Source organism: Danio rerio, chromosome 4, assembly GCF_052040795.2.
Source record: "Danio rerio strain M-AB ecotype USA chromosome 4, GRCz13ab, whole genome shotgun sequence".
Lineage (NCBI taxonomy): Eukaryota > Metazoa > Chordata > Actinopteri > Cypriniformes > Danionidae > Danio > Danio rerio.
The window spans coordinates 12,590,667-12,613,346 of record NC_141024.2 but is presented as its reverse complement, the minus strand read 5'-3'; the positions used below and the strand labels follow the sequence as shown (position 1 = coordinate 12,613,346).

The following is a 22,680-nucleotide window of genomic DNA, read 5'->3' as shown; positions in this document are numbered from 1 at the left end:
ATAATTGTTTACCTTTAAATCAGTAACTTTTGGAATCGAATCCCTCCCTGGGAGACTTTCCTTTCCAATAATATAACCTTGACGATGAAAGCGTACAAAAAGTAAAAGCACAGCACAAGGGGTCACTAGCTCAGTGGCGCAAATGATAATTGTTTACCTTTAAATCAGTAACTTTTAGAATCGAATCCCACCCTCGCAGATTTTCCTTTCCAATAATTTAACCTTGACGATGAAAGCGTACAAAATGTAAAAGCACAGCACAAAGGGTCACTAGCTCAGTGGCGCAGATGATAATTGTTTACCTTTAAATCAGTAACTTTTGGAATCGAATCCCTCCCTGGGAGACTTTCCTTTCCAATAATATAACCTTGACGATGAAAGCGTACAAAAAGTAAAAGCACAGCACAAGGGGTCACTAGCTCAGTGGCGCAAATGATAATTGTTTACCTTTAAATCAGTAACTTTTAGAATCGAATCCCACCCTCGCAGATTTTCCTTTCCAATAATATAACCTTGACGATGAAAGCGTACAAAAAGTAAAAGCACAGCACAAGGGGTCACTAGCTCAGTGGCGCAAATGATAATTGTTTACCTTTAAATCAGTAACTTTTAGAATCGAATCCCACCCTCGCAGATTTTCCTTTCCAATAATTTAACCTTGACGATGAAAGCGTACAAAATGTAAAAGCACAGCACAAAGGGTCACTAGCTCAGTGGCGCAGATGATAATTGTTTACCTTTAAATCAGTAACTTTTAGAATCGAATCCCACCCTCGCAGATTTTCCTTTCCAATAATATAACCTTGACGATGAAAGCGTACAAAAAGTAAAAGCACAACACAAGCGGTCACTAGCTCAGTGGCGCAGATGATAATTGTTTACCTTTAAATCAGTAACTTTTAGAATCGAATCCCACCCTTGCAGATTTTCCTTACCAATAATATAACCTTGACGACGAAAGCGTACAAAAAGTAATAGCACAGCACAAGGGGACACTAGCTCAGTGGCGCAGACGATAATTGTTTACCTTTAAATCAGTAACTTTTGGAATCGAATCCCTCCATCGCAGATTTTCCTCACCAATAATATAACCTTGACGATGAAAGCGTACAAAAAGTAAAAGCACAGCACAAGGGGTCACTAGCTCAGTGGCGCAGATGATAATTGTTTACCTTTAAATCAGTAACTTTTAGAATCGAATCCCACCCTTGCAGATTTTCCTTACCAATAATATAACCTTGACGATGAAAGCGTACAAAAAGTAAAAGCACAACACAAGGGGTCACTAGCTCAGTGGCGCAGATGATAAATGTTTACCTTTAAATCAGTAACTTTTGGAATCGAATCCCTCCCTGGGAGACTTTCCTTTCCAATAATATAACCATGACAATGAAAGCGTACAAAAAGTAAAAGCACAGCACAAGGGGTCACTAGCTCAGTGGCGCAAATGATAATTGTTTACCTTTAAATCAGTAACTTTTAGAATCGAATCCCACCCTCGCAGATTTTCCTTTCCAATAATTTAACCTTGACGATGAAAGCGTACAAAAAGTAAAAGCACAGCACAAGGGGACACTAGCTTAGTGGCGCAGAAGATAATTGTTAGCATTTAAATCAGAAACTTCTGGAATCGAATCCTACAGTCATCGGTTTTGCCTATAATGTTACTTGTAAACTATGAAAACACACAAGACGCAAAAACACAATTCAATAGTTGCTAGCTCAATGGCATAGAAGATAATCGTTTACATTTGAATCAGAAAGTTTTAGGATCGAATCTCACAGTCTGGTTTTGCTTAGCAGCATTAGCAGAAATATACACAACATGACATAAAGCACCAACAACAACACCAACACACAGACTCAGTGTCTCACTTGGTAAAGCACTGGGCTTTCAACATGGAGACCTGGGTTCAAATCCAAGAGAACTTTAACTGCTTTAACAGCTTTATGGTCAAAATGTACGGCAGTTAATGGTCAAATATAAGTTCCAGCACATCATTAGGTATGTGACTGTGGCTCAGCGGTAGAGCATTGCCTCAAGGGTTAAGAGGTCGCTGGTTCAATCCCAGCCAGATCACTGCGATATGTGTGAGTGTCGGCGTGAATGAAGGGGGAGGATGAAACGTTCCTCCCCTGACCTACGGGGCCATGTACAGCAGGGGTTATGCTACTTTTTACTAAAAAAAAAATTAGCTCTATAAAAATCCGGACCCCCGTCCCTTCTCTCCCCGTTTCGGTTACCATCACTTCCTTTCTAGAGGGCTTGACCCTCCAGAAAGAAAGTGATGGTAACCGATAGCACAAAACACAAAAACGAGCGAGAGGTCTTACCTGTCCGCAGCTGATGTCCATCGGTGGTCCACATGTGGTCCAAACGTCCCAAAACGATGCGCCTGTTGACTGTACGGTCCAAACACATGCCTCATTCTGTTAAGCAAACAAAAATCCCACAAACATTCAGCATTTAAAAGATTTAAAGGAGAATTTAAGCACACAACTACAACAAAGGCCTGTTTAAAACCCACATGTGCTTTAATCATTTCCCTAATTCAACAACAAAAACATGTAAAACCCTAAAACAAGTCCTCCCTTAAGAACTCTGTGAAACAGATTATAATCATTTGCCTTCCAATGTTAAAATCGTGGTTTGAATCCTACAAACACAAGTTTTATTTACCTACATGTGACCAAACCACTCAGGAGTGTCAATATTTAGAAATTCATAAATGTCTGAATCACACATTCAATGCTGAATAAATCCAGAGAGATGAATAAATTAAGAAAGCTGAATACATAAGCTTCATATCAATGTATGTTTCGTTACAATAGGACAATATTTGACGGAGATACAATCATTTGAATATCTGGAATCTGAGCCTTAAAGGTGCTTAGCCATGCATTTTACTAATAAAAAATAGCCAAATAGCCATTACACATGTCATTTAAGACTGGTTTAGTGGTCCATGGTCACATTATACTTCAGTAATGCTGTATCAACAATAAACCTTTTATTTTATTTATTCATGTTGATCTTTTTCTCAGTCTACTTCTGATGACACAACATGTAACTACACGTTTAAACAACAACCTATTCAAACAACAGCAACAACAACAAAACCTTTCTTCCCTCAGCTTGAATGCTGAAAAAAATAAATATTTGAGCTTAAATATTTACTCAATTTGGATCAAGAGAAGGCCCCAAGTGAAATCAACACCACAACAAATATGTAAATAAGCCATTTGCAATTAAAAGAGCATTATTAGCAACTTTAGGACTGCAACAACATATAACACAACATATCAGTATCAGAAGACAAATAACTGCTTTTAAAGGTATGTCAGTTCACCTAAACAACAGAATGTAAACAGAGTCCAAAAACCTTCACAGAAGACGAAACTGCCAACAAATATGCTTAACTGACAAATATCAAACAGTCCTTTTAAAATAACAAGGTTTTAGAGTAACGACACCATCAAAACGCTGACCTCCAGGTAAAAAACAACAACAGTGACTGAAGGAGCACCATACAAAAGCAATAGGAATGAAAACAGACACTTACAGGTGAGTCGTTTGACACTCCAGACACTCTTTATCACATTGTGCGTCCTTATTGTGTGTTGATAAGCTGGAAAACGTGTTGTTTATTGTTTTTAAACCACTGTAAGTGAGCTGTCATCTGCAGCATCTGTGTGTAAAACGGTCTAGACATGTTTTCCTGTTTTCCCAACAGAATGTTGTCATTCAGAAGCTCTGCACGTGACTTCGGTAACGCCACCTAGAGGTGCGGAGGAAAAACTACGCTTCAGTGACTAGTTGCTCGTGGTCGCTGCAGGTGGAGAGGTCTGAGATTTTAACGTCGTGTATTCTTACAAAAAACAACGCTGATTTATTAAACGCCACATCTACAAGCAGCATATATCTACTAGTTTTTGGAAATGAAACATTATCTTTCGAGTGTTGCGGTAAGACTGATAAAATATTGTGTTGAACTCGAAAGCACATGGTCAACAAACAAACAAACACAAGGTGGAGGACAAACGGTTGTGTTTTTGAGTCGGTTATTGTTGATTTGTTTGTTTTATTTCATTATAGGTCTGTGTTTAAAACAGTTTTGTTTTGTTTATATGTTTTCCAGCTTATTTTGCAGAGTTTTATTGAAAAGCTTGAATGAAAAAATGGAGGGCAGATTTAAACAAATCTTTGTTGCATCAAAATGACTGCAAGTATGCATCTATTAACTAAATATTTATGCAACATCTCTTTAAAATGTTGTCTAATGGCATTTTTCTATTAACATTTGTAAAAAGACAGATACTGGAGGTCAGATGGGTTCTTTTTCTTCCCATTGAGGAGCATCTGGATACAGAATCAGGTAATAGTTTTTTTTAATTAGTCATAAAATGTATGCATCCTGCCATTTATTTACTGTATTAATTCATTCTGTGCACTATAAAGAGAAACATTTTATTTCAAAATGCTTCTTTAACTAATAACTAATGTTTTTTCCTCTTTAATTCCAGGATCTGAATTGTTTTCTCTTTTTTCAGTTTTCTCCATATGATGTAACGTCATTAAAATGTTGTCTAATGGCTTTTTTATTAATATTTACAGAGGTCAGATGCAGGATATCAGATGGGTTTATTGTCTCCCCCTCTGGAGAATCTGGATGCCAAATGGTTACATTTAGTATATATATTTTAATTATACGTCATTCTTATCATTTAGTGCATTCATTTATATTGTGTGGGATAAAACAGAATCATTGTTTAATTTTAAAATACTAAAAATTTTCATTTAAATTAAATGGTCTTCATCGTGTTATTCCAGCATCTGAAATGTTTTTGTTTTTCAGTTTTCTCCATCTGATGAAAAATTGATTGTAAATTGTTGTTAAATTGGTTTAAAATGTTTTCTAATGTAATTTCTATTAACATTTATGTAAGGCAGATGCTGGAGGTCAGATGGGTTCATTTTCTTCCCCTTGAGGAGCACCTGAAAACAGAATCAGGTAATAGTTTTTGGAATTATTAATTAAATTAATGCATCATGCCTTTTATATACTGTATTCATTTATATTGTGCACTATAAAGAAAAACATTTGTATTTTAAAATGCATAAAACTAATAACTAATGTTTTTTTTCCCCACTTTGATTAATTTGTGTTTTTTGTGATTCCAGGATCTGAATTGTTTTCTCTTTTTGTTTTTGTTTTCTCCATCTGATGTAACGTCATTAATGTTGTCTAATGGCTTTTTATTAATATTTACAGAGGTCAGAATCAGATGCAGGATATCAGATGGGTTTATTGTCTCCCCCTCTGGTGAATTTGGATGCTGAATGGTTACATTTATATTACGTTTAATATATATGTTTTAATTATACGTCATGCTTATCATTTACTGCATTCATTTATATTCCATAGATTAAAAAGAGAAACATTTTATTTTGAAATACCTAATATTAATAGTTAAATAAATGTTCATTGACTCGAATTAAATGGTCTTCATCGTGTGATTCCAGCATCTGAAATGTTTTTGTGTTTCAGTTTTCTCCATCTGATGTAAAATTGATTGTAAATTGTTGTTAAATTGGTTTAAAATGTTTTCTAATGTAATTTCTATTAACATTTATGTAAGGCAGATGCTGGAGGTCAGATGGGTTCATTTTCTTCCCCTTGAGCATCTGGATACAGAATCAGGTAATAGTTTTTGGAATTATTAATAAAATTAATGCATCATGCCTTTTATATACTGTATTCATTTATTTTGTGCACTATAAAGAGAAACATTTTATTTTAAAATGCTTAAAACTAATAACTAATGTTTTTTTTCCCCACTTTGATTAATTTGTGTTTTTTTTTCTGTTCCGGGATCTGAATTGTTTTCTCTTTTTTTAGTTTTCTCCATCTGATGTAACGTCATTAAAATGTTGTCTAATGGCTTTTTTATTAATATTTACAGAGGTCAGAATCAGATGCAGGATATCAGATGGGTTTATTGTCTCCCCCTCTGGTGAATCTGGATGCTGAATGGTTACATTTATATTACGTTTAATATATATATTTTAATTATACTTCATTCTTGTCATTTACTGCATTCATTTATATTGCATAGCATAAAAAGAGAATCATTTTATTTTGTAATTTCCTAATATTAATAGTTAAATAAATGTTCATTGACTCAAATTAAATGGTCTTCATCGTGTGATTCCAGCAACTGAAATGTTTTTGTGTTTCAGTTTTCTCCATCTGATGTAAAATTGATTGTAAATTGTTGTTAAATTGGTTTAAAATGTTTTCTAATGTAATTTTTTATTAACATTTATGTAAGGCAGATGCTGGAGGTCAGATGGGTTCATTTTCTTCCCCTTGAGGAGCACCTGAAAACAGAATCAGGTAATAGTTTTTGGAATTATTAATTAAATTAATGCATCATGCCTTTTATATACTGTATTCATTTATATTGTGCACTATAAAGAGAAACATTTGATTTTAAAATGCATAAAACTAATAACTGATGTTTTTTTCCCCCACTCTGATTAATTTGTGTTTTTTGTGATTCCAGGATCTGAATTATTTTCTCTTTTTTCAGTTTTCTCCATCTGATGTAACGTCATTAAAATGTTGTCTAATGGCTTTTTATTAACATTTACAGAGGTCAGAATCAGATGCAGGATATCAGATGGGTTTATTGTCTCCCCCCTGTGGAGAATCTGGATGCTGAATGGTTACATTTATATTACGTTTAATATATATGTTTTAATTTTACATTATTCTTATCATTTAGTGCATTCATTTATATTGTGTGGGATAAAATAGAAACATTGTTTTATTTTAAAATACTAAGAATTTTAATTTAAATAAATGGTCCTTGGCTTGAATTAAATGGTCTTCATCGTGTGATTCCAGCATCTGAAATGTTTTTGTTTTTTAGTTTTCTCCATCTGATGTAAAATTGATTGTAAATTGTTGTTAAATTGGTTTAAAATGTTTTCTAATGTAATTTTTATTAACATTTATGTAAGGCAGATGCTGGAGGTCAGATGGGTTCATTTTCTTCCCCTTGAGGAGCACCTGAAAACAGAATCAGGTAATAGTTTTTGGAATTATTAATTAAATTAATGCATCATGCCTTTTATATACTGTATTCATTTATATTGTGCACTATAAAGAGAAACATTTGATTTTAAAATGCATAAAACTAATAACTGATGTTTTTTTCCCCCACTCTGATTAATTTGTGTTTTTTGTGATTCCAGGATCTGAATTATTTTCTCTTTTTTCAGTTTTCTCCATCTGATGTAACGTCATTAAAATGTTGTCTAATGGCTTTTTATTAACATTTACAGAGGTCAGAATCAGATGCAGGATATCAGATGGGTTTATTGTCTCCCCCCTGTGGAGAATCTGGATGCTGAATGGTTACATTTATATTACGTTTAATATATATGTTTTAATTTTACATTATTCTTATCATTTAGTGCATTCATTTATATTGTGTGGGATAAAATAGAAACATTGTTTTATTTTAAAATACTAAGAATTTTAATTTAAATAAATGGTCCTTGGCTTGAATTAAATGGTCTTCATCGTGTGATTCCAGCATCTGAAATGTTTTTGTTTTTTAGTTTTCTCCATCTGATGTAAAATTGATTGTAAATTGTTGTTAAATTGGTTTAAAATGTTTTCTAATGTAATTTTTATTAACATTTATGTAAAGCAGATGCTGGAGGTCAGATGGGTTCATTTTCTTCCCATTGAGGAGCATCTGGATACAGAATCAGGTAATAGTTGAATTATTCAATAATTTATGCATCTTGCAATTTATGTACTGTATTCATTTATTTTGTGCTCTATAAAGAGAAACATTTTATTTTAAAATACTTTTTAAAATAATAATTAATGTTTTTCCCACTTTAATTTGTGTTTTTGTGATTCCAGGATCTGAATTTTCTCTTTTTCAGTTTTCTCCATCTGATGTAACGTCAATAAAATGTTGGTTCATTGTCTCTTCCTGTGCAGAATCTTGATGCGAAATGGTTAAATTTGTTATATATTTTTAATTATTTGTCATGCTTATCATTTACTGCATTCATTTATATTGCGTAGGATAAAATAGAAACATTATTTTATTTTAAAATACTAAAAATTTTAATTTAAAAAAATGTTCATTCACTTGAATTAAATGGTCTTCATCGTGTGATTCCAGCATCTGAAATGTTTTTGTGTTTCAGTTTTCTCCATCTGATGTAAAATTGATTGTAAATTGTTGTTAAATTGTTTTAAAATGTTTTCTAATGTAATTTTTATTAACATTTATGTAAAGCAGATGCTGGAGGTCAGATGGGTTCATTTTCTTCCCCTTGAGGAGCATCTGAAAACAGAATCAGGTAATAGTTTTTTTAATTATTCTTAAAATGTATGCATCATGCCATTTATGTACTGTATTCATTTATTCTGTCCACTATAAAGAGAAACATTTTGTTTCAAAATGCTTTTTAAACTAATAACTAGGCCCACCAAGAATCTGCACGCGCAAAATTCCGCAGATTTTTAGCCCATTAATAATTCTGTTTATTTACTTGAGTAAATGTGTGTAAATCTATATTTATTCAGTTTGTTTATTAATTTCAGTAATATTATTGACTAATGTGAAAATGTTTATCTGATTTATGTACAATGCAGTTTGTACAGTAATATTTTCTGTCTTTTACTAGATATATGACAAACTTGCTTTGTTTACCAAATAAAGTGAATCTTATTGGATTTGCATTTTAAACATTAAATAAAAGTTAAAAATATATTATTTTTTATTTCATATATTAGGGTTTTAGTTTTGATACTCCCAGAATAATTCCGCAGAAATCCGCAGATTTTTACCAAAATTCTCAGCAGAAATAGCAAAAAACTTCCGCATATTCCCTCTGGCCCTACATATAACTAATGTTTTTTCCCACTTTAATTTGTGTTTTTTGTGATTCCAGGATCTGAATTATTTTTTCTTTTTTCAGTTTTCTCCATTTGATGTAACATCAATAAAATGTTGTCTAATGGCTTTTTATTAACATTTACAGAGGTCAGATGCAGGATATCAGATGGGTTCATTGTCTCCCCCTGTGGTGAATCTCGATGCTGAATGGTTACATTTATTGCTCAGATATTTATATATTTCTTATTATACCACATGCTTATCATTTACTGCATTAATTTATATTGCATAGAATAAAAAGAGAAACATTTTATTTTGAAATACCTAATATTAATAGTTAAATGGTCTTCATCGTGTGATTCCAGCATCTGAAATGTTTTTGTGTTTCAGTTTTCTCCATCTGATGTAAAATTGATTGTAAATTGTTGTTAAATTGGTTTAAAGTGTTTTCTAATGTAATTTCTATTAACATTTATGTAAGGCAGATGCTGGAGGTCAGATGGGTTCATTTTCTTCCCCTTGAGGAGCACCTGAAAACAGAATCAGGTAATAGTTTTTGGAATTATTAATTAAATTAATGCATCATGCCTTTTATATACTGTATTCATTTATATTGTGCACTATAAAGAAAAACATTTGATTTTAAAATGCATAAAACTAAGAACTGATGTTTTTTTCCCCCACTCTGATTAATTTGTGTTTTTTGTGATTCCAGGATCTGAATTATTTTCTCTTTTTTCAGTTTTCTCCATCTGATGTAACGTCATTAAAATGTTGTCTAATGGCTTTTTATTAACATTTACAGAGGTCAGAATCAGATGCAGGATATCAGATGGGTTTATTGTCTCCCCCCTGTGGAGAATCTGGATGCTGAATGGTTACATTTATATTACGTTTAATATATATGTTTTAATTTTACATTATTCTTATCATTTAGTGCATTCATTTATATTGTGTGGGATAAAATAGAAACATTGTTTTATTTTAAAATACTAAGAATTTCAATTTAAATAAATGGTCCTTGGCTTGAATTAAATGGTCTTCATCGTGTGATTCCAGCATCTGAAATGTTTTTGTTTTTTAGTTTTCTCCATCTGATGTAAAATTGATTGTAAATTGTTGTTAAATTGGTTTAAAATGTTTTCTAATGTAATTTTTATTAACATTTATGTAAGGCAGATGCTGGAGGTCAGATGGGTTCATTTTCTTCCCATTGAGGAGCATCTGGATACAGAATCAGGTAATAGTTGAATTATTCAATAATTTATGCATCTTGCAATTTATGTGCTAAATTTATTTATTTTGTGCTCTATAAAGAGAAACATTTTATTTTAAAATACTTTTTAAAATAATAATTAATGTTTTTCCCACTTTAATTTGTGTTTTTGTGATTCCAGGATTTGAATTGTTTTCTCTTTTTCAGTTTTTTCCATCTGATGTAACGTTAATAAAATGTTAGTTCATTGTCTCTTCCTGTGGAGAATCTTGATGCTGAATGGTTACATTTGTTATATATTTTTAATTATTTGTCATGCTTATCATTTACTGCATTTATTTATATCGCGTAGGATAAAATAGAAACATTATTTTATTTTAAAATACTAAAAATTTTAATTTAAATAAATGTTCATTCACTTGAATAAAATGGTCTTCATCGTGTGATTCCAGCATCTGAAATGTTTTTGTGTTTCAGTTTTCTCCATCTGATGTAAAATTGATTGTAAATTGTTGTTAAATTGGTTTAAAATCTTTTCTAATGTAATTTTTATTGACATTTATGTAAAGCAGATGCTGGAGGTCAGGTGGGTTCATTTTCTTCCCATTGAGGAGCATCTGAAAACAGAATCAGGTAATAGTTTTTTTAATTATTCATAAAATGTATGCGTCCTGCCATTTATGTACTGTATTCATTTATTCTGTCCACTATAATCGTGTGATTCCAGCATCTGAAATGTTTTTGTTTTTCAGTTTTCTCCATCTGATGTAACATTGATTAAATTGTCATTTAAATGTTGTCTAACATAATTTTCTATTAACATTTAGAAAAGGCAGATGCTGGAGGTCAGATGTTTCACCTTGTGGAGCATCTGTATACAGAATCAGCAGGTAAGGGATAAATTGAACACAGGTTAGTTTTTAAATTGTTCTATATTATTACACCTCTTGTTATTCATTTACAGCATTTGTTTATATTGTGTAGGTTTAAGAGAAACGTCATTTAAAATACATAAAACTAATAGGTAAATGTTTTGTTCACTTTAAATAGTCTTTATCAAATGATTCTAGCATCTGAAATTTTCTTTCTTTTCTTTCTTTCAGTATTCTCCATCTGATGTAAAATCACTATAAATGTTGTTTAATGTATTTTTTTTTTTTTACATTTATAAAAAGCAGGTGCTGAAGTTCAGATGGGTTCATTTGTTATCTAGATGGAGAATCAGCAGGTAATGGATAAATTTAACACTCTGGTTGGTTTTTAAATTATATAAAATGATAGGTCATATTTTTCAGTTACAGCATTTATTTATATTGTGCAGTATAAAGAGAAACATTCTTTTATTTTGAAATACTCAAACCTAACAGTTAAATTGTTTCATTCACTTTAATTAAATGGTCATCGTATGATTCAAAACAATAAAATCATTTCTTGTTTTTCAGTTTTCTCTATCTGATTTAACATCTCTTTAAAACATTGTCTAATGACTTTTTTATTTACAGTCATAAAAGTAATTGCTGTAGGTCAAATGGGTTTATTTTTCTTTTCTTGAGGAGCATCTGGATACAGAATCAGCAGGTAATGGATAAATTTAACGCTCAGGTTATTTATACTGTTAAAAAATAATTTTGTAGGTCATAATTTTTCATTTACAACATTCATTTATCTAGTTTAATTCAGTATTCATTCAGTTTTTATCATTTTATTTTGAGATACTTAAAACTACTAATTAAATAAATGTTCATTAACTTGAATTAAATGGGCTTTTTTACTGGCATTTAAATTTATTTTTTGTGTTCTATTGTGTGATTCCTTCCAGCATCTGAAATGTTTTCTTTCTTTCTTTCTTTCTCTTTCTTTTCTTTCTTTCTTTCTTTCTTTCTTTTTCTTTCTTTCTTTCTTTTCTTTCTTTCTTTCTTTCTTTTCTTTTCCCCATCTAATTTAATATTTCTTTAAAATGACTTTTTTATTAACATTTATAATAGGGAAATGCTGGAGGTCAGATTGGTCTGTTTGTCTCTCCTTGAAGCATTTGGATACAGAATCAGCAGGTGATGGTTTCATTTAATACTCTGATTGTTTTTTAAATTATTCTTTAGTTTTAATCCTCTTTGCTGGATAAAGAGAAACATTAGCCGTCAATGCTGCTTGTGCCTGATTTCCAGAAATTAAATAATTATTTCTTCAGGGGAAAAAAAAACAAAAAACATTAATATGAATAGTAGCCATTTCTTTTGTAAAACACTAAATTGTGCTGTAACCTGATTGTACATATTAAAATTTTGTATTAAATGGGGTATATGCAGAGCTAGTGTTTCTTCCCTTACCGGTAAATGTCCGGTAAACGGGAAAAATGTAATTTAATGCATTGTTTCTTGTACAATCTGAGACCCACTTTATATGGGATATCACTCAGCCAGTAAAGATTGCTGATTTTTAAATAAAACAGACCTTAAACGTGCCGGTTTTGCAATGGCATACAGTCCTTTAGCATACTTCGGCATAAACCCTATTGAATATTAAATATACTATAAGAGTATAGATATAATACTTTAATAAATAAAATTTGTGTACCTTTATTACTTTAAAATATATTTTTTCTATTTAAATAATTTTAAACTGTTCTTTATTCACAATTTAATATAGTAGCATTGTGAGAGAATTTCAGCAGTTAGTACTATTGTTGCTTTAAATTTTAGTTGGGCTATTTTTTCAGCTACATTTTATTCCTTTCACTCTTGTCAACTGGAAATCACTGGAAGTCACAAATGCAGTCACCAGACTACCTATTAAGGCTAACATCCCAGGATGATATACATTTCTACAGCTTTTGACGTTAAAAACACCACTACAGAGAATGGGTTTTAAAAAGTAATGGCAGAAAAGCTAAATGTAAAGTTTGTAAAACTATTATCAAGCTGTCAAATATGGATAAAAGTGCCCTTCACAGTCACACACACACACACACACACACACACACACACACACACAATAATACATTATACATTGTTGTTCTCTAGTGGCTTTTAAAGTCATGCAACATTATATTCAAGCTAAAATCATTTTAATTGTTATTTTAACAATATATTTATATGGTATATCATTATATGCAAGCACATAAGCGGCCTGATTTTCTGTTTATTTGTTGTCATGAAAATTCTTGGTTAGGGTGAGGCTTATCCATTGTTGTTCTCATAGTGGCTTTCAAAATTATATTCAAGCTAAAACTTTTAATATGATGTTATTTTAAAATATTATTTTAATTATTAATATCATTAATATGCAAGCACATAAGCAGCCTGTTTTTCCGTTTATTAAATTCAGCTTTTAGTCAGAAAATATACCTGATGTTTTAATCCATCTCGTTTATTGTAAGCTGCTCCCAAATAAATTTGAGTTGACAGACCTGTTGCTATGACAAATTCTGGATGAGTTTTGAATTACAAAACTATCCTGAATCATGTCACATCGTCTATGTTCAAATCCAGCAACCCGAGTAATCCACATGCAAAGAACAGACCCCTGGTGTGTCTTTCTTTAACATCATAGTTATTTTTAAGCAGTTCAGCTTTAGGCAGCCTTTAGTGGCTGTTTGAATGTGTTCAAGTACATGAGCATTTATACAATGAAAGCAATCCCTTAAGAAAACAATCCTCTTGAAGTGGTCACATGTAGGGCTGCGCAATATTGAAAAACAACTGACATTGCAATATTTATTTTTCTGTGATACAAATTGCAATACTGAGTATATTATACAGTTAAAATGTAAATAATTTTAGATGATTTGGATGATTTTTGTTTGGGAGCTTATATGCAGCATAAATTATAATAAACTAGTCACAGGATAAAATATTTAATTGTAAAATAACACTGTACTGGTTTCATTTTCTATAAATGCAGCTAATCTTTCTTAAAGTTACCAACATTATTTGTTAGCCAACTTTCTGTGCCTGAATGCTCTAAACTGGCTTTTGGTGTCTTTATGGTTAAACTTTTACTTTACAAATCATGTGTGTTTTTAACTGTGCCTCTTTGTAAAGTACAATCCTGTTTTGACATTGCTGGTCTTGCGATGTGACTATTGCGGATGTGCACATTGCGATATCGATGCTGGAATGATATATTGTGCAGCCCTAGTCAAAAGTGCTCAACCTCAATGCGTTTTAGACCTGGTTCACGTCTGTATTTAGTGTTGTCTATTTGTGATCAGATTAACTAAAACATCCCAATAGCAGGTGTAAACCAAATCTCTTAAGTCTCCAGGGGGTCTTTTCTTTGTACATGGTTTTGATACGATCCAAGATAGTTTCGTTCTTCAAAATCCATCCAACAGTTGACGTCGCAGCAACAGGTGTGAAAGCTGGTTAGATCGTCATTTCAAGCAAAGGTGACACTGAAAGTATGTACCAACTGATGATTTTTACAATAGTAACCTATAGGTAATATATACTGTATTAATTGATTTGATTAAAATTGATTTGATTGATACTGTATTAAAATAGCAAAAATATATAATAAATAAAAATATATGTTTAAACTTTTGTAATCTACTTTCAAAAGGTAAAAAAAACTGTCAAAGGGTTCGTATTCCCCAAGGGTTTTAAAATGAACATTTATTATTAGTGAATATGTAAGCCTATTGGCTAATTTTAAGATCGCAATATGGACTTTTTAGATGAATGCATATTTTTAAAAGTTACCAAGTCACGACCAAGCTTTCTACAGTTTTCTCAGAGTGTATGATAATAGATAAGCAATATTCTTTCTTTTTTTTTCCCAAGAAATCATTTCTGGGGGTCATGCACACTTTTTGACAGCAAATATGTGGGTAATGGAATCCACACAAGAGTTGCAGACACATCTCGAACATCAAAATGCTTTTTATGCAAATTTTTTTAAATAGCCAGTTACGCCTTAATGCCACAGGATTTAAGAAACTTGAATACTAGCCTAAAGAAAATGTGCTCGTAAAAGTAACCAAATAAATTGCTAAATACTCTTGACACATGACCATGTAAAGCCTGCAGTTCACAAAAGAAAAGTCTTCAGGATCTGCAATCTCCTTTAAGTGAGGTGTAAAGAACAGCCCCCATCTTCTTCAGACCTACAAGACAAACAATGTGTTTTATAATAATAATAATAATTCCTTACATTTATTAGCGCTTTTCTGGACTCTCAAAGAGCTTTACACTAAGGGGGCTTATTTTAATAAACGTTAACCTTAAACCAGCTGTTCAGAGGTATTGATCACTCAAATGATATGCCACAGACCCCGAATATTATCCTCAAGTGAGGGACCACATTCTAAAATATTTCATTTGTACAGTGAAAAGTTGTATTATAAAAAGATAATAAATTTAAATTAAATATATTACAATTAATATTTAAATTTTATGCAATTTGATTCATATAATTTAAAATTTTACCTGATTATTATAACAGAGGATTTATACTCCGTAATAGTTCAAGCTAACAACTTTTACTTGAGTTCATTTCTGAAGAAAAAAAAGCTTTTTACTCGATACAGTTTTATTCAAACTGAAGTACTAGGTACATTTTTTGCTTTTTTTTTTCTTCCACCTCATGCACATTAAAAGTGGTAAATGGACAATCAAATATGCAAGAACCAATGCTTCTCAGTTTCTCTGAATTACTTTTTTTATAGTTCTGTGTTTGAGTAAGAGTACTAATGGCATTTATTCTCAGTTTTTCTCAATTGCTAACAAGCATTTACCAACACTGTAAGTAGGTTTTCTAAACTCTGAACACAGCAACACAACTACATTACACAGTACATTTTCTGTCCAAAACCATATTTTGATAGTCTACATTACAATTTTATTTTTTATTTATTTATTTTTTTTACAATATCAAAACTTGATCAGTTTAGAATCAGAACTTGATTCTAAATCCAGTCATTCAGTCAAAACATTAGCACTAGTTTTTTGTCCAGAAGGAACAGTTTCAATAATAAAATTGAATAAGCTTTATGCATACAAATGACTGGATTTTTAATTTTTTTTGCAAAAACATAACCCGGCTTTTCGTTTTTTTTTATCAGATATCATGTTTGTTTTTGTGCGTCTAAGTACAATTGCATAAAATTCATGGAGATTTTTTTTTTGTAATTTTCAAAAATTGTTTCTTACATTTGAGTATTGTAGAGTACAACCTCTTACAAAAATGTCTGAGAAACTCTGAAAACAGTGGTTGTTTGTTTTTGCAATTAAACTTTTTATACACGCACTCTCTCTCTCTCTCTCTCTTCTAGAAATTATACAGTTATTTGGTTGGTTGAGGTGCTAGCACAGATATAGGTGGTATGATTACAGCCAAAGAACCACAGTTTTCTCCCATAATTACACCAACACAATTAGTTGGATAAAAAGGAAAATATAAAAGAATGCTCCACAGTAAGCAGTATGATCTTCAGGACTTGCCTCATGTTCTTGTTGACATCACACATTATATTGTCTCTTGGAGACACTAGCATGCCAGATTTACCTTTTCAGTCTGAGAAGATCCTGAAGCCTCTGCTGCATCCAGGATGGACATCTGATCCTGTGCTGGAGAATCAAACTTGCCACCTCCAGGTCAGATTGAAAAAAAATTGAAAGGAAAAAAAAAACAATATTTTCAATGCTGTTGCGCTCAAAAAAAAAAAAAAAAAGAGTATAAACATAGTGTAAAGCTTTTGCCCTATGTTTAGAGTTTGGAAGAAAAAAAATTTCACTGTGTTTTCTTTGTCATATGTTTATTTTATTTATATATATATATATATATATATATATATATATATATATATATATATATATATATATATAATTATTGTACTAAATACTTAATACTAAAAGTATTTTGGAAATGTTAATTGACTGAATATTGTGTGAAAACAAGTGTTAATAAATCCAAAATTGGTGAAATAACCCTGTTTTTCAAATACAACAAATGGACAATTTTGTTATCCTCACCATTTCTGAAGAAAACAACAAAACAGACAATATTTTATCATTAAAAGAAAAGTTAACAAACTTTGAACAAATAACAATAACATTTTGCTCAAGCATATACCCAACATATATTAAATCCAGCAAAACCGATTTTCAGTTTGGTCAAAGTCAGCTTTATTGTCAATTTAACCACATGTACAGGATATGTAGAGAATCAAAATTGTGTACTCTCAGACCCTAGATGCATAACAGATCATATAAATACAAATAGTATAATTTTAAAAAGAAAATACAATTACACACAATCTAAAAGATAAATAAGAATAAATTGTAAACAACACAATTACATTTAAGGGCACATGGCAAGAAATGCAAACCAGAGTTGTGTACATGCAAAACAGTATATAGTGCAAAACATACAGTATAAAGCCACACATAGTGCAAAAAGCTTGTAAATAGAATAAAGTTGCAGTTAAAATTGAGTGATGAAAATATTTAATTGCTTAATTTAATAATTGATTGCTTTGATTTTCTAAATTTGTTGTATGAAATGTTACAAAGCCTTATAAATTAAACAAGATATTAAAATGACATATTAACTATCATATACTGACACTTCAAAACAAAAAGTCCAGAGTATACCATTGAATTTTTTGTTTTGTTTTCGTCCCTAACCATACTTTTGTCTGCCTGCCAGACAAATGACTTTATAATAATTTGCATTAGAGGATGGAGAATATTTGTAATACTGTCTCCCTCTTGTGGTATTGTCCACAATAGGCTGCTGTGCTTGTTATTTTAATTAGTGAAAAACTTTCATTTTTAATTTAAAGTTTTTAATGATTGCTTACTAAAATTTAACTTTTCCACAATTAGCAAAACACTAGGCTAGATTTGCACAACTGTAAGCACATTGTCAGCTTCACAGTTTTTGCAAAACATTACACACAGTGATTTTAAAAACTCTAAACACACTTGGATGCTTTTGACACAGAAATGTATCATAATGTAATTTCCTTGCAATCTCAAAGCAAAGGCTTCCGAATGAGCGCACACATTAACCAATTGATTAAACAGCCATCAGGTGTGCACACACACTAGTGCAAAACTGTAGACACACCAACCAGCTGTAACCACAATAAAAACAATGGGATAGTTTACCTATAATCTACTAGTCTTCAATAAATGTTTACAGTAGTATAAATATTAGTCTGCAATAAATATGAAAGGCAATGTCGCTGGAAGAGGAAGATTGGTAAACAGGAAATGGAATGGTTAAGATTTTTTTTATTTTTTGCAGTAAGATGTGTTTAGATTGAATGGATTGAGGGTGGAGAATGGAGAGAAAAGAGTCCCTAATTGCATGGGTTTGGCCAATTATGTGATGTGTTACAGAGAAATTTAGACAAGTAATGGTAAAATAACATCTTGAACAGTTTTTCTTTGTGCACTATAAAGTATTTAGGCTGCTCTGATTTTCATTGTAAAATGTATTCTTAGCATGGATAAATTAAATGGTTTTACAATGTGGAGATAAATCAGTATTTTCATCAGTATGTAGTGCTGGTCTTGTGTTTTTGCTGTTTGGTGAATACAGTATGTTCATGTGATTTTATAGCAATATCTCTAATCAAACCCAGATTATATCATTATTAGCAGCTTAGAAATGTTACAAGTTTTTTTAATATTGAGGTCAGCAGTGTGTAAATGAGGCAAACAGATTTATCTTAAATAAAGCTTGAGTGTTCTGTTAAAATTGTGTTTTGTTTCACTGTAAAACCCAAAATGTTAAGGTGACTCAAACTGTTTGAGGAAACCGATGGCAACAAACCATTTGAGTTAAAAAAAAGTAACCCTAATAAGTACTGTGAACTTAATCCAGAGTGAGTTAATGGTTTATTTAATGGTTAAAGACTTTTATACAAAACATAAATGCATTTAAAGTACGCTAATCAGTTGTGCCATCCCCTACTACTGTCTGAGCAAAAAGAAGACTTTATATTTCTATACTGTAAAACATAACAAGGTAAGGTATCTTAAACCATTTAACCATTTCAAAATAAATGATCATTCAGACTCAGATAAGAAGTGAACAGAAATAATAATTTTTTTTTTTTTTTGCTGCCCAGTACCAATTGATCTACAGACCGGTGCTGGTCTGTGGCCCGAGGGTTGTGGACCACTGATCTAGCGTGTATCTGCTCTGCAGGAACCATGCACCTCTTTCTTTAGTTCTGCACCAATTGGATTGATTGCACTAAAGTAAACATTCTAAGCACAGTGCTTTGATCGTAGGCTTTAGAGAACAAACAGTGCTGACCACATTGGTGTTATCACACACATCAAATTATTAAAATTGTATTGATTTTTTTCTTTCATTTACTCATGGATTCCTCCACGTACCACTAGAAGTGACCTGCGTAACACTAGTGGTACATCTACCACAGTTTGAGAACCACTGCCCTAGCACATTGTGGCCCCCTGGCTATTAAAAGAAGCATCAAAAAAGTCAACAAATTTAATCTATAATTGTGTTGTTTTGTCACATATTAGTTGTTTAAATTTAGTACAACTAAAGTTATTTTTAACTAGTAATTAATGCAAAATCAGTTGAACAGCTTCCTCTTGTGGACAATAAGTGAATGTGAAAACAGCAGGATCAGACACAACTGCTGTTTTCACATTCACTTATTGTCCACAAGAGGGAACTATTACCTTCTTCTTGTATTATTGTCCACAAGATGATGCTGTGCCTGTTATTTCAATAATTTAATTTTTAATTTAAAACCTGGTTGAAATCTCTTGAAGCAGCTAAAGGAGCTCTACTGCAAGATGAACGTGGACAGTGTCTCAACATGTTCAGGATCAGACACAACTGCTGTTTTCACATTCACTTATTATCCACAAGAGGGAGCTGCTGTTTTAACATTAAGTTATCGTCCACAAGAGGGAGCTGCTGTATTCACATTCACTTAATGTCCACAGGAGGGAGCTGCTGTAGTCACATTCACTTATTGTCCACAAGAGGGAGCTGCTGTTTTAACATTCACTTAATGTCCACAAGAGGGAGCTGCTGTTTTAACATTCACTTATTGTCCACAAGAGGGAGCTGCTGTTTTAACATTCACTTATTGTCCACAAGAGGGCGCTGCTGTTTTAACATTCACTTAATGTCCACAAGAGGGAGCTGCTGTTTTAACATTCACTTATTGTCCACAAGAGGGAGCTGCTGTTTTAACATTCACTTATTGTCCACAAGAGGGAGCTGCTGTTTTAACATTTACTTGTTGTCCACAAGAGGGAGCTGCTGTTTTTACATTCACTTAATGTCCACAAGAGGGAGCTGCTGTTTTAACATTTACTTGGTGTCCACAAGAGGGAGCTGCTGTTTTAACATTTACTTGTTGTCCACAAGAGGGAGTTGCTGTTTTTACATTCACTTATTGTCCACAAGAGGGAGCTGCTGTTTTAACATTTACTTGTTGTCCACAAGAGGGAGCTGCTGTTTTTACATTCACTTATTGTCCACAAGAGGGAGCTGCTGTTTTAACATTTACTTGTTGTCCATAAGATGGAGCAGCTGTTTTCACATTTACTTATTGTCCACCGGAGGGAGCTGCTGTTTTCACATTCACTTTTTGTCCACAAGAGGGAGCTCTTCCCTCTTGTGGTATTGTCCGCAGGAGGGTGCTGTACCTGTTATTTTTAATTAGTTAAAAACTAAAAACCTGATTGAAAACACCTGAAGCAGCTGATGAAGCTCTACAGCACAGGTTTGATGAACTTGGTTGATGTGTTTCTAATTCTGGTAAACTGATTTGCATTAACAGATTTTGTTGTTTACAAGTTTGCATTTGAAATGTAAAGAATGAATAAATATCTTAATGACCCTCATGATTGTTCTTGACAATTCTTGAAGATAACCATCGCAAGCTCAGTGGTACAGAGGGAAAAAAACATTTGCTTTCAAATCTGGAGGCTTTAAGTTTGAATCTTACCCATAACAATACAAATATACAAAACCATAAAACAAAATGACATGCACAAGCATTGTAGTTTCACAGGTAATCATTTGCCTTCAGCTCAGAAAGTTTTGGGTGTACATCCATGTTTTCCGTATACCGAAAAACAATTTATATATGCAAACAAGACTGAAAAATCACGAAGCATTCCAAACTCAGCGGCTTATGGAATGAAACATATACAACAATCTGACACTTGTTATGAAGTGTCGTAAGTTCAGTGGTGCATGTAATGATCATTTGCCTTTCAATCAAAAAACACACCTTAAAATGTTGCTTTATGATCAAATCCCACAATTGTGAGTTTTCCTGTCACATGTTAAAAATGAAAATATACAAGACGCCAAGACACAAAACATCACAAGTTCAAATCCTGGTACTGACAGGGATTGTAGGTGGTCAGCACTCTCAATACTATGTAAGTATCGGAAAATAAATGAACAAATAAAATGTGGCTGTGGGATTAGAACCCAAAACTTTGATTCAAAGGCAAACAAATATCATTTTACGCCACTAAGATTGTGACCCTTCATGTAATCTTTTAGATTCTTTCAGTCTAATGTTTAGATTTTCTTCACCTGTGTTGAAAATGTAAATATACTACACACAAAAACATAATAAAGCAGCACTGGCACAGTAACACAAAGTATATTTGTTAGCCTATGAATCAAAAAGTTATGGGATCGAATCCCTCCATGGCAAGTTTTCTTTCCTATAACATGTTAGCAATGAAAACATACAAGATGCAAAAACATAATTCTCTGCGTCGCCAGTTCAGTGGCAAAGACGTTAGTCTCTTGCCTTTGAATCAGAAAGTTCTCTGAAAACATTTGACTTCAGGGGTCGAATCCCAAAGTTGCAGTTTTTCATTACCTACAACATAACGTTGACAATGAAAACATACAAAGCACAAAAACACGCTCTAAACTCACTCTAGCTCAGTGGCGTAGAACTTAATCATTTACCTGTGAATGATGAAGTTATAGGATTGAATACCACAAGGGCAGGTTTTCTTTCCAATAACATGTTAACAATGAAAACATACAAGATGCAAAAACACACCTGAGAAGCAGCGCTAGCTCAGTGGCATGGAAGTTATAAATTTGCCTTTTAATCAGAAAGTTCTTTGAAGGGAATCATGTTTTGGGATCAAATCCCACAGTCGCAGGTTTTCCTTACCTGTAACATAACATGTTAAAACACAAAATGCAAAAACACAACTCGACATGTCGCTAGCTCTGTGGTGCAAAAGATGATTGTTTGTCTTTAAATCAGAAACTTTTGTGATCGAATCCCAGTCGCAGGTTTCCTTACCAATAATATAACATGTTAACAATGAAAACATACACAGCGCAAAAACACCACACAAAGTGTCTCCAGCCCAGTGGCGTAGAACTTGATCATTTGTCTTTTAATCCGAAACTTTTGTGATCGAATCCCAGAGTTGCTGGTCTTCCTTACCGATAATATAGCATGTTAACAATGAAAACATACAAGACACAAAAACACAACTCAGAATGTCACTAGCTCAATAGCGTAGAAGAAAATCGTTTACCTTGAG

General features: G+C 32.2%; 3 protein-coding genes across 10 annotated transcripts in view; 2 read left to right on the top strand and 1 right to left on the bottom strand.

Moving 5' to 3' along the window:
- LOC147844651 (uncharacterized) overlaps positions 1–22,680 on the bottom strand; it is a 56,551-nt gene that overhangs the window by 23,894 nt on the left and 9,977 nt on the right. For 3 of the 6 annotated variants that reach the window (XM_087248097.1, XM_087248098.1, XM_087248096.1), the window contains exons 4-5: positions 16,652–16,734; positions 2,335–2,430 (exon numbers count right to left, since the gene is read on the bottom strand). In XM_087248097.1, the coding sequence (XP_087104223.1) occupies positions 2,335–2,430; positions 16,652–16,734 (179 nt within the window). Of the gene's footprint in view, positions 1–2,334; positions 2,431–3,563; positions 3,733–15,009; positions 15,252–16,651; positions 16,735–22,680 lie in introns of those variants that run through there. The other 3 variants (XR_015482867.1, XR_015482866.1, XM_087248100.1) reach the window with 2 other exon arrangements.
- Positions 3,816–7,596, top strand: LOC147844653 (uncharacterized). Of its 2 annotated transcripts, XM_087248095.1 has the most exons (10): positions 3,816–3,966; positions 4,140–4,227; positions 4,312–4,376; positions 4,616–4,680; positions 5,645–5,702; positions 5,972–6,035; positions 6,334–6,398; positions 6,658–6,729; positions 7,028–7,092; positions 7,262–7,596. In XM_087248095.1, the coding sequence occupies exons 2-9, from the start codon at positions 4,172–4,174 to the stop codon at positions 7,078–7,080; spliced, it is 498 nt and encodes a 165-aa protein (XP_087104221.1). In that variant the 5' UTR covers positions 3,816–3,966; positions 4,140–4,171; the 3' UTR covers positions 7,081–7,092; positions 7,262–7,596. The 2 variants fall into 2 exon arrangements, 1 of the variants encoding a protein (XP_087104221.1); XR_015482865.1 differs by lacking the exons at positions 5,645–5,702; positions 5,972–6,035; positions 6,334–6,398; ... (1 more) ...; positions 7,028–7,092; positions 7,262–7,596 and adding exons at positions 4,952–5,012; positions 5,274–5,494.
- Positions 8,004–12,198, top strand: LOC147844652 (uncharacterized). 2 transcript variants are annotated; one of them, XM_087248101.1, is made up of 9 exons: positions 8,676–9,477; positions 9,737–9,808; positions 10,107–10,171; positions 10,717–10,780; positions 10,975–11,037; positions 11,132–11,171; positions 11,323–11,375; positions 11,650–11,725; positions 12,133–12,198. In XM_087248101.1, exons 1-7 carry the CDS (start codon positions 9,417–9,419, stop codon positions 11,330–11,332), a joined length of 375 nt encoding a protein of 124 aa, XP_087104227.1. In that variant the 5' UTR covers positions 8,676–9,416; the 3' UTR covers positions 11,333–11,375; positions 11,650–11,725; positions 12,133–12,198. The 2 variants fall into 2 exon arrangements, 1 of the variants encoding a protein (XP_087104227.1); XR_015482868.1 differs by lacking the exons at positions 10,107–10,171; positions 10,717–10,780; positions 10,975–11,037; ... (2 more) ...; positions 11,650–11,725; positions 12,133–12,198 and adding an exon at positions 8,004–8,392 and having other exon boundaries at positions 9,077–9,477; positions 9,737–9,963.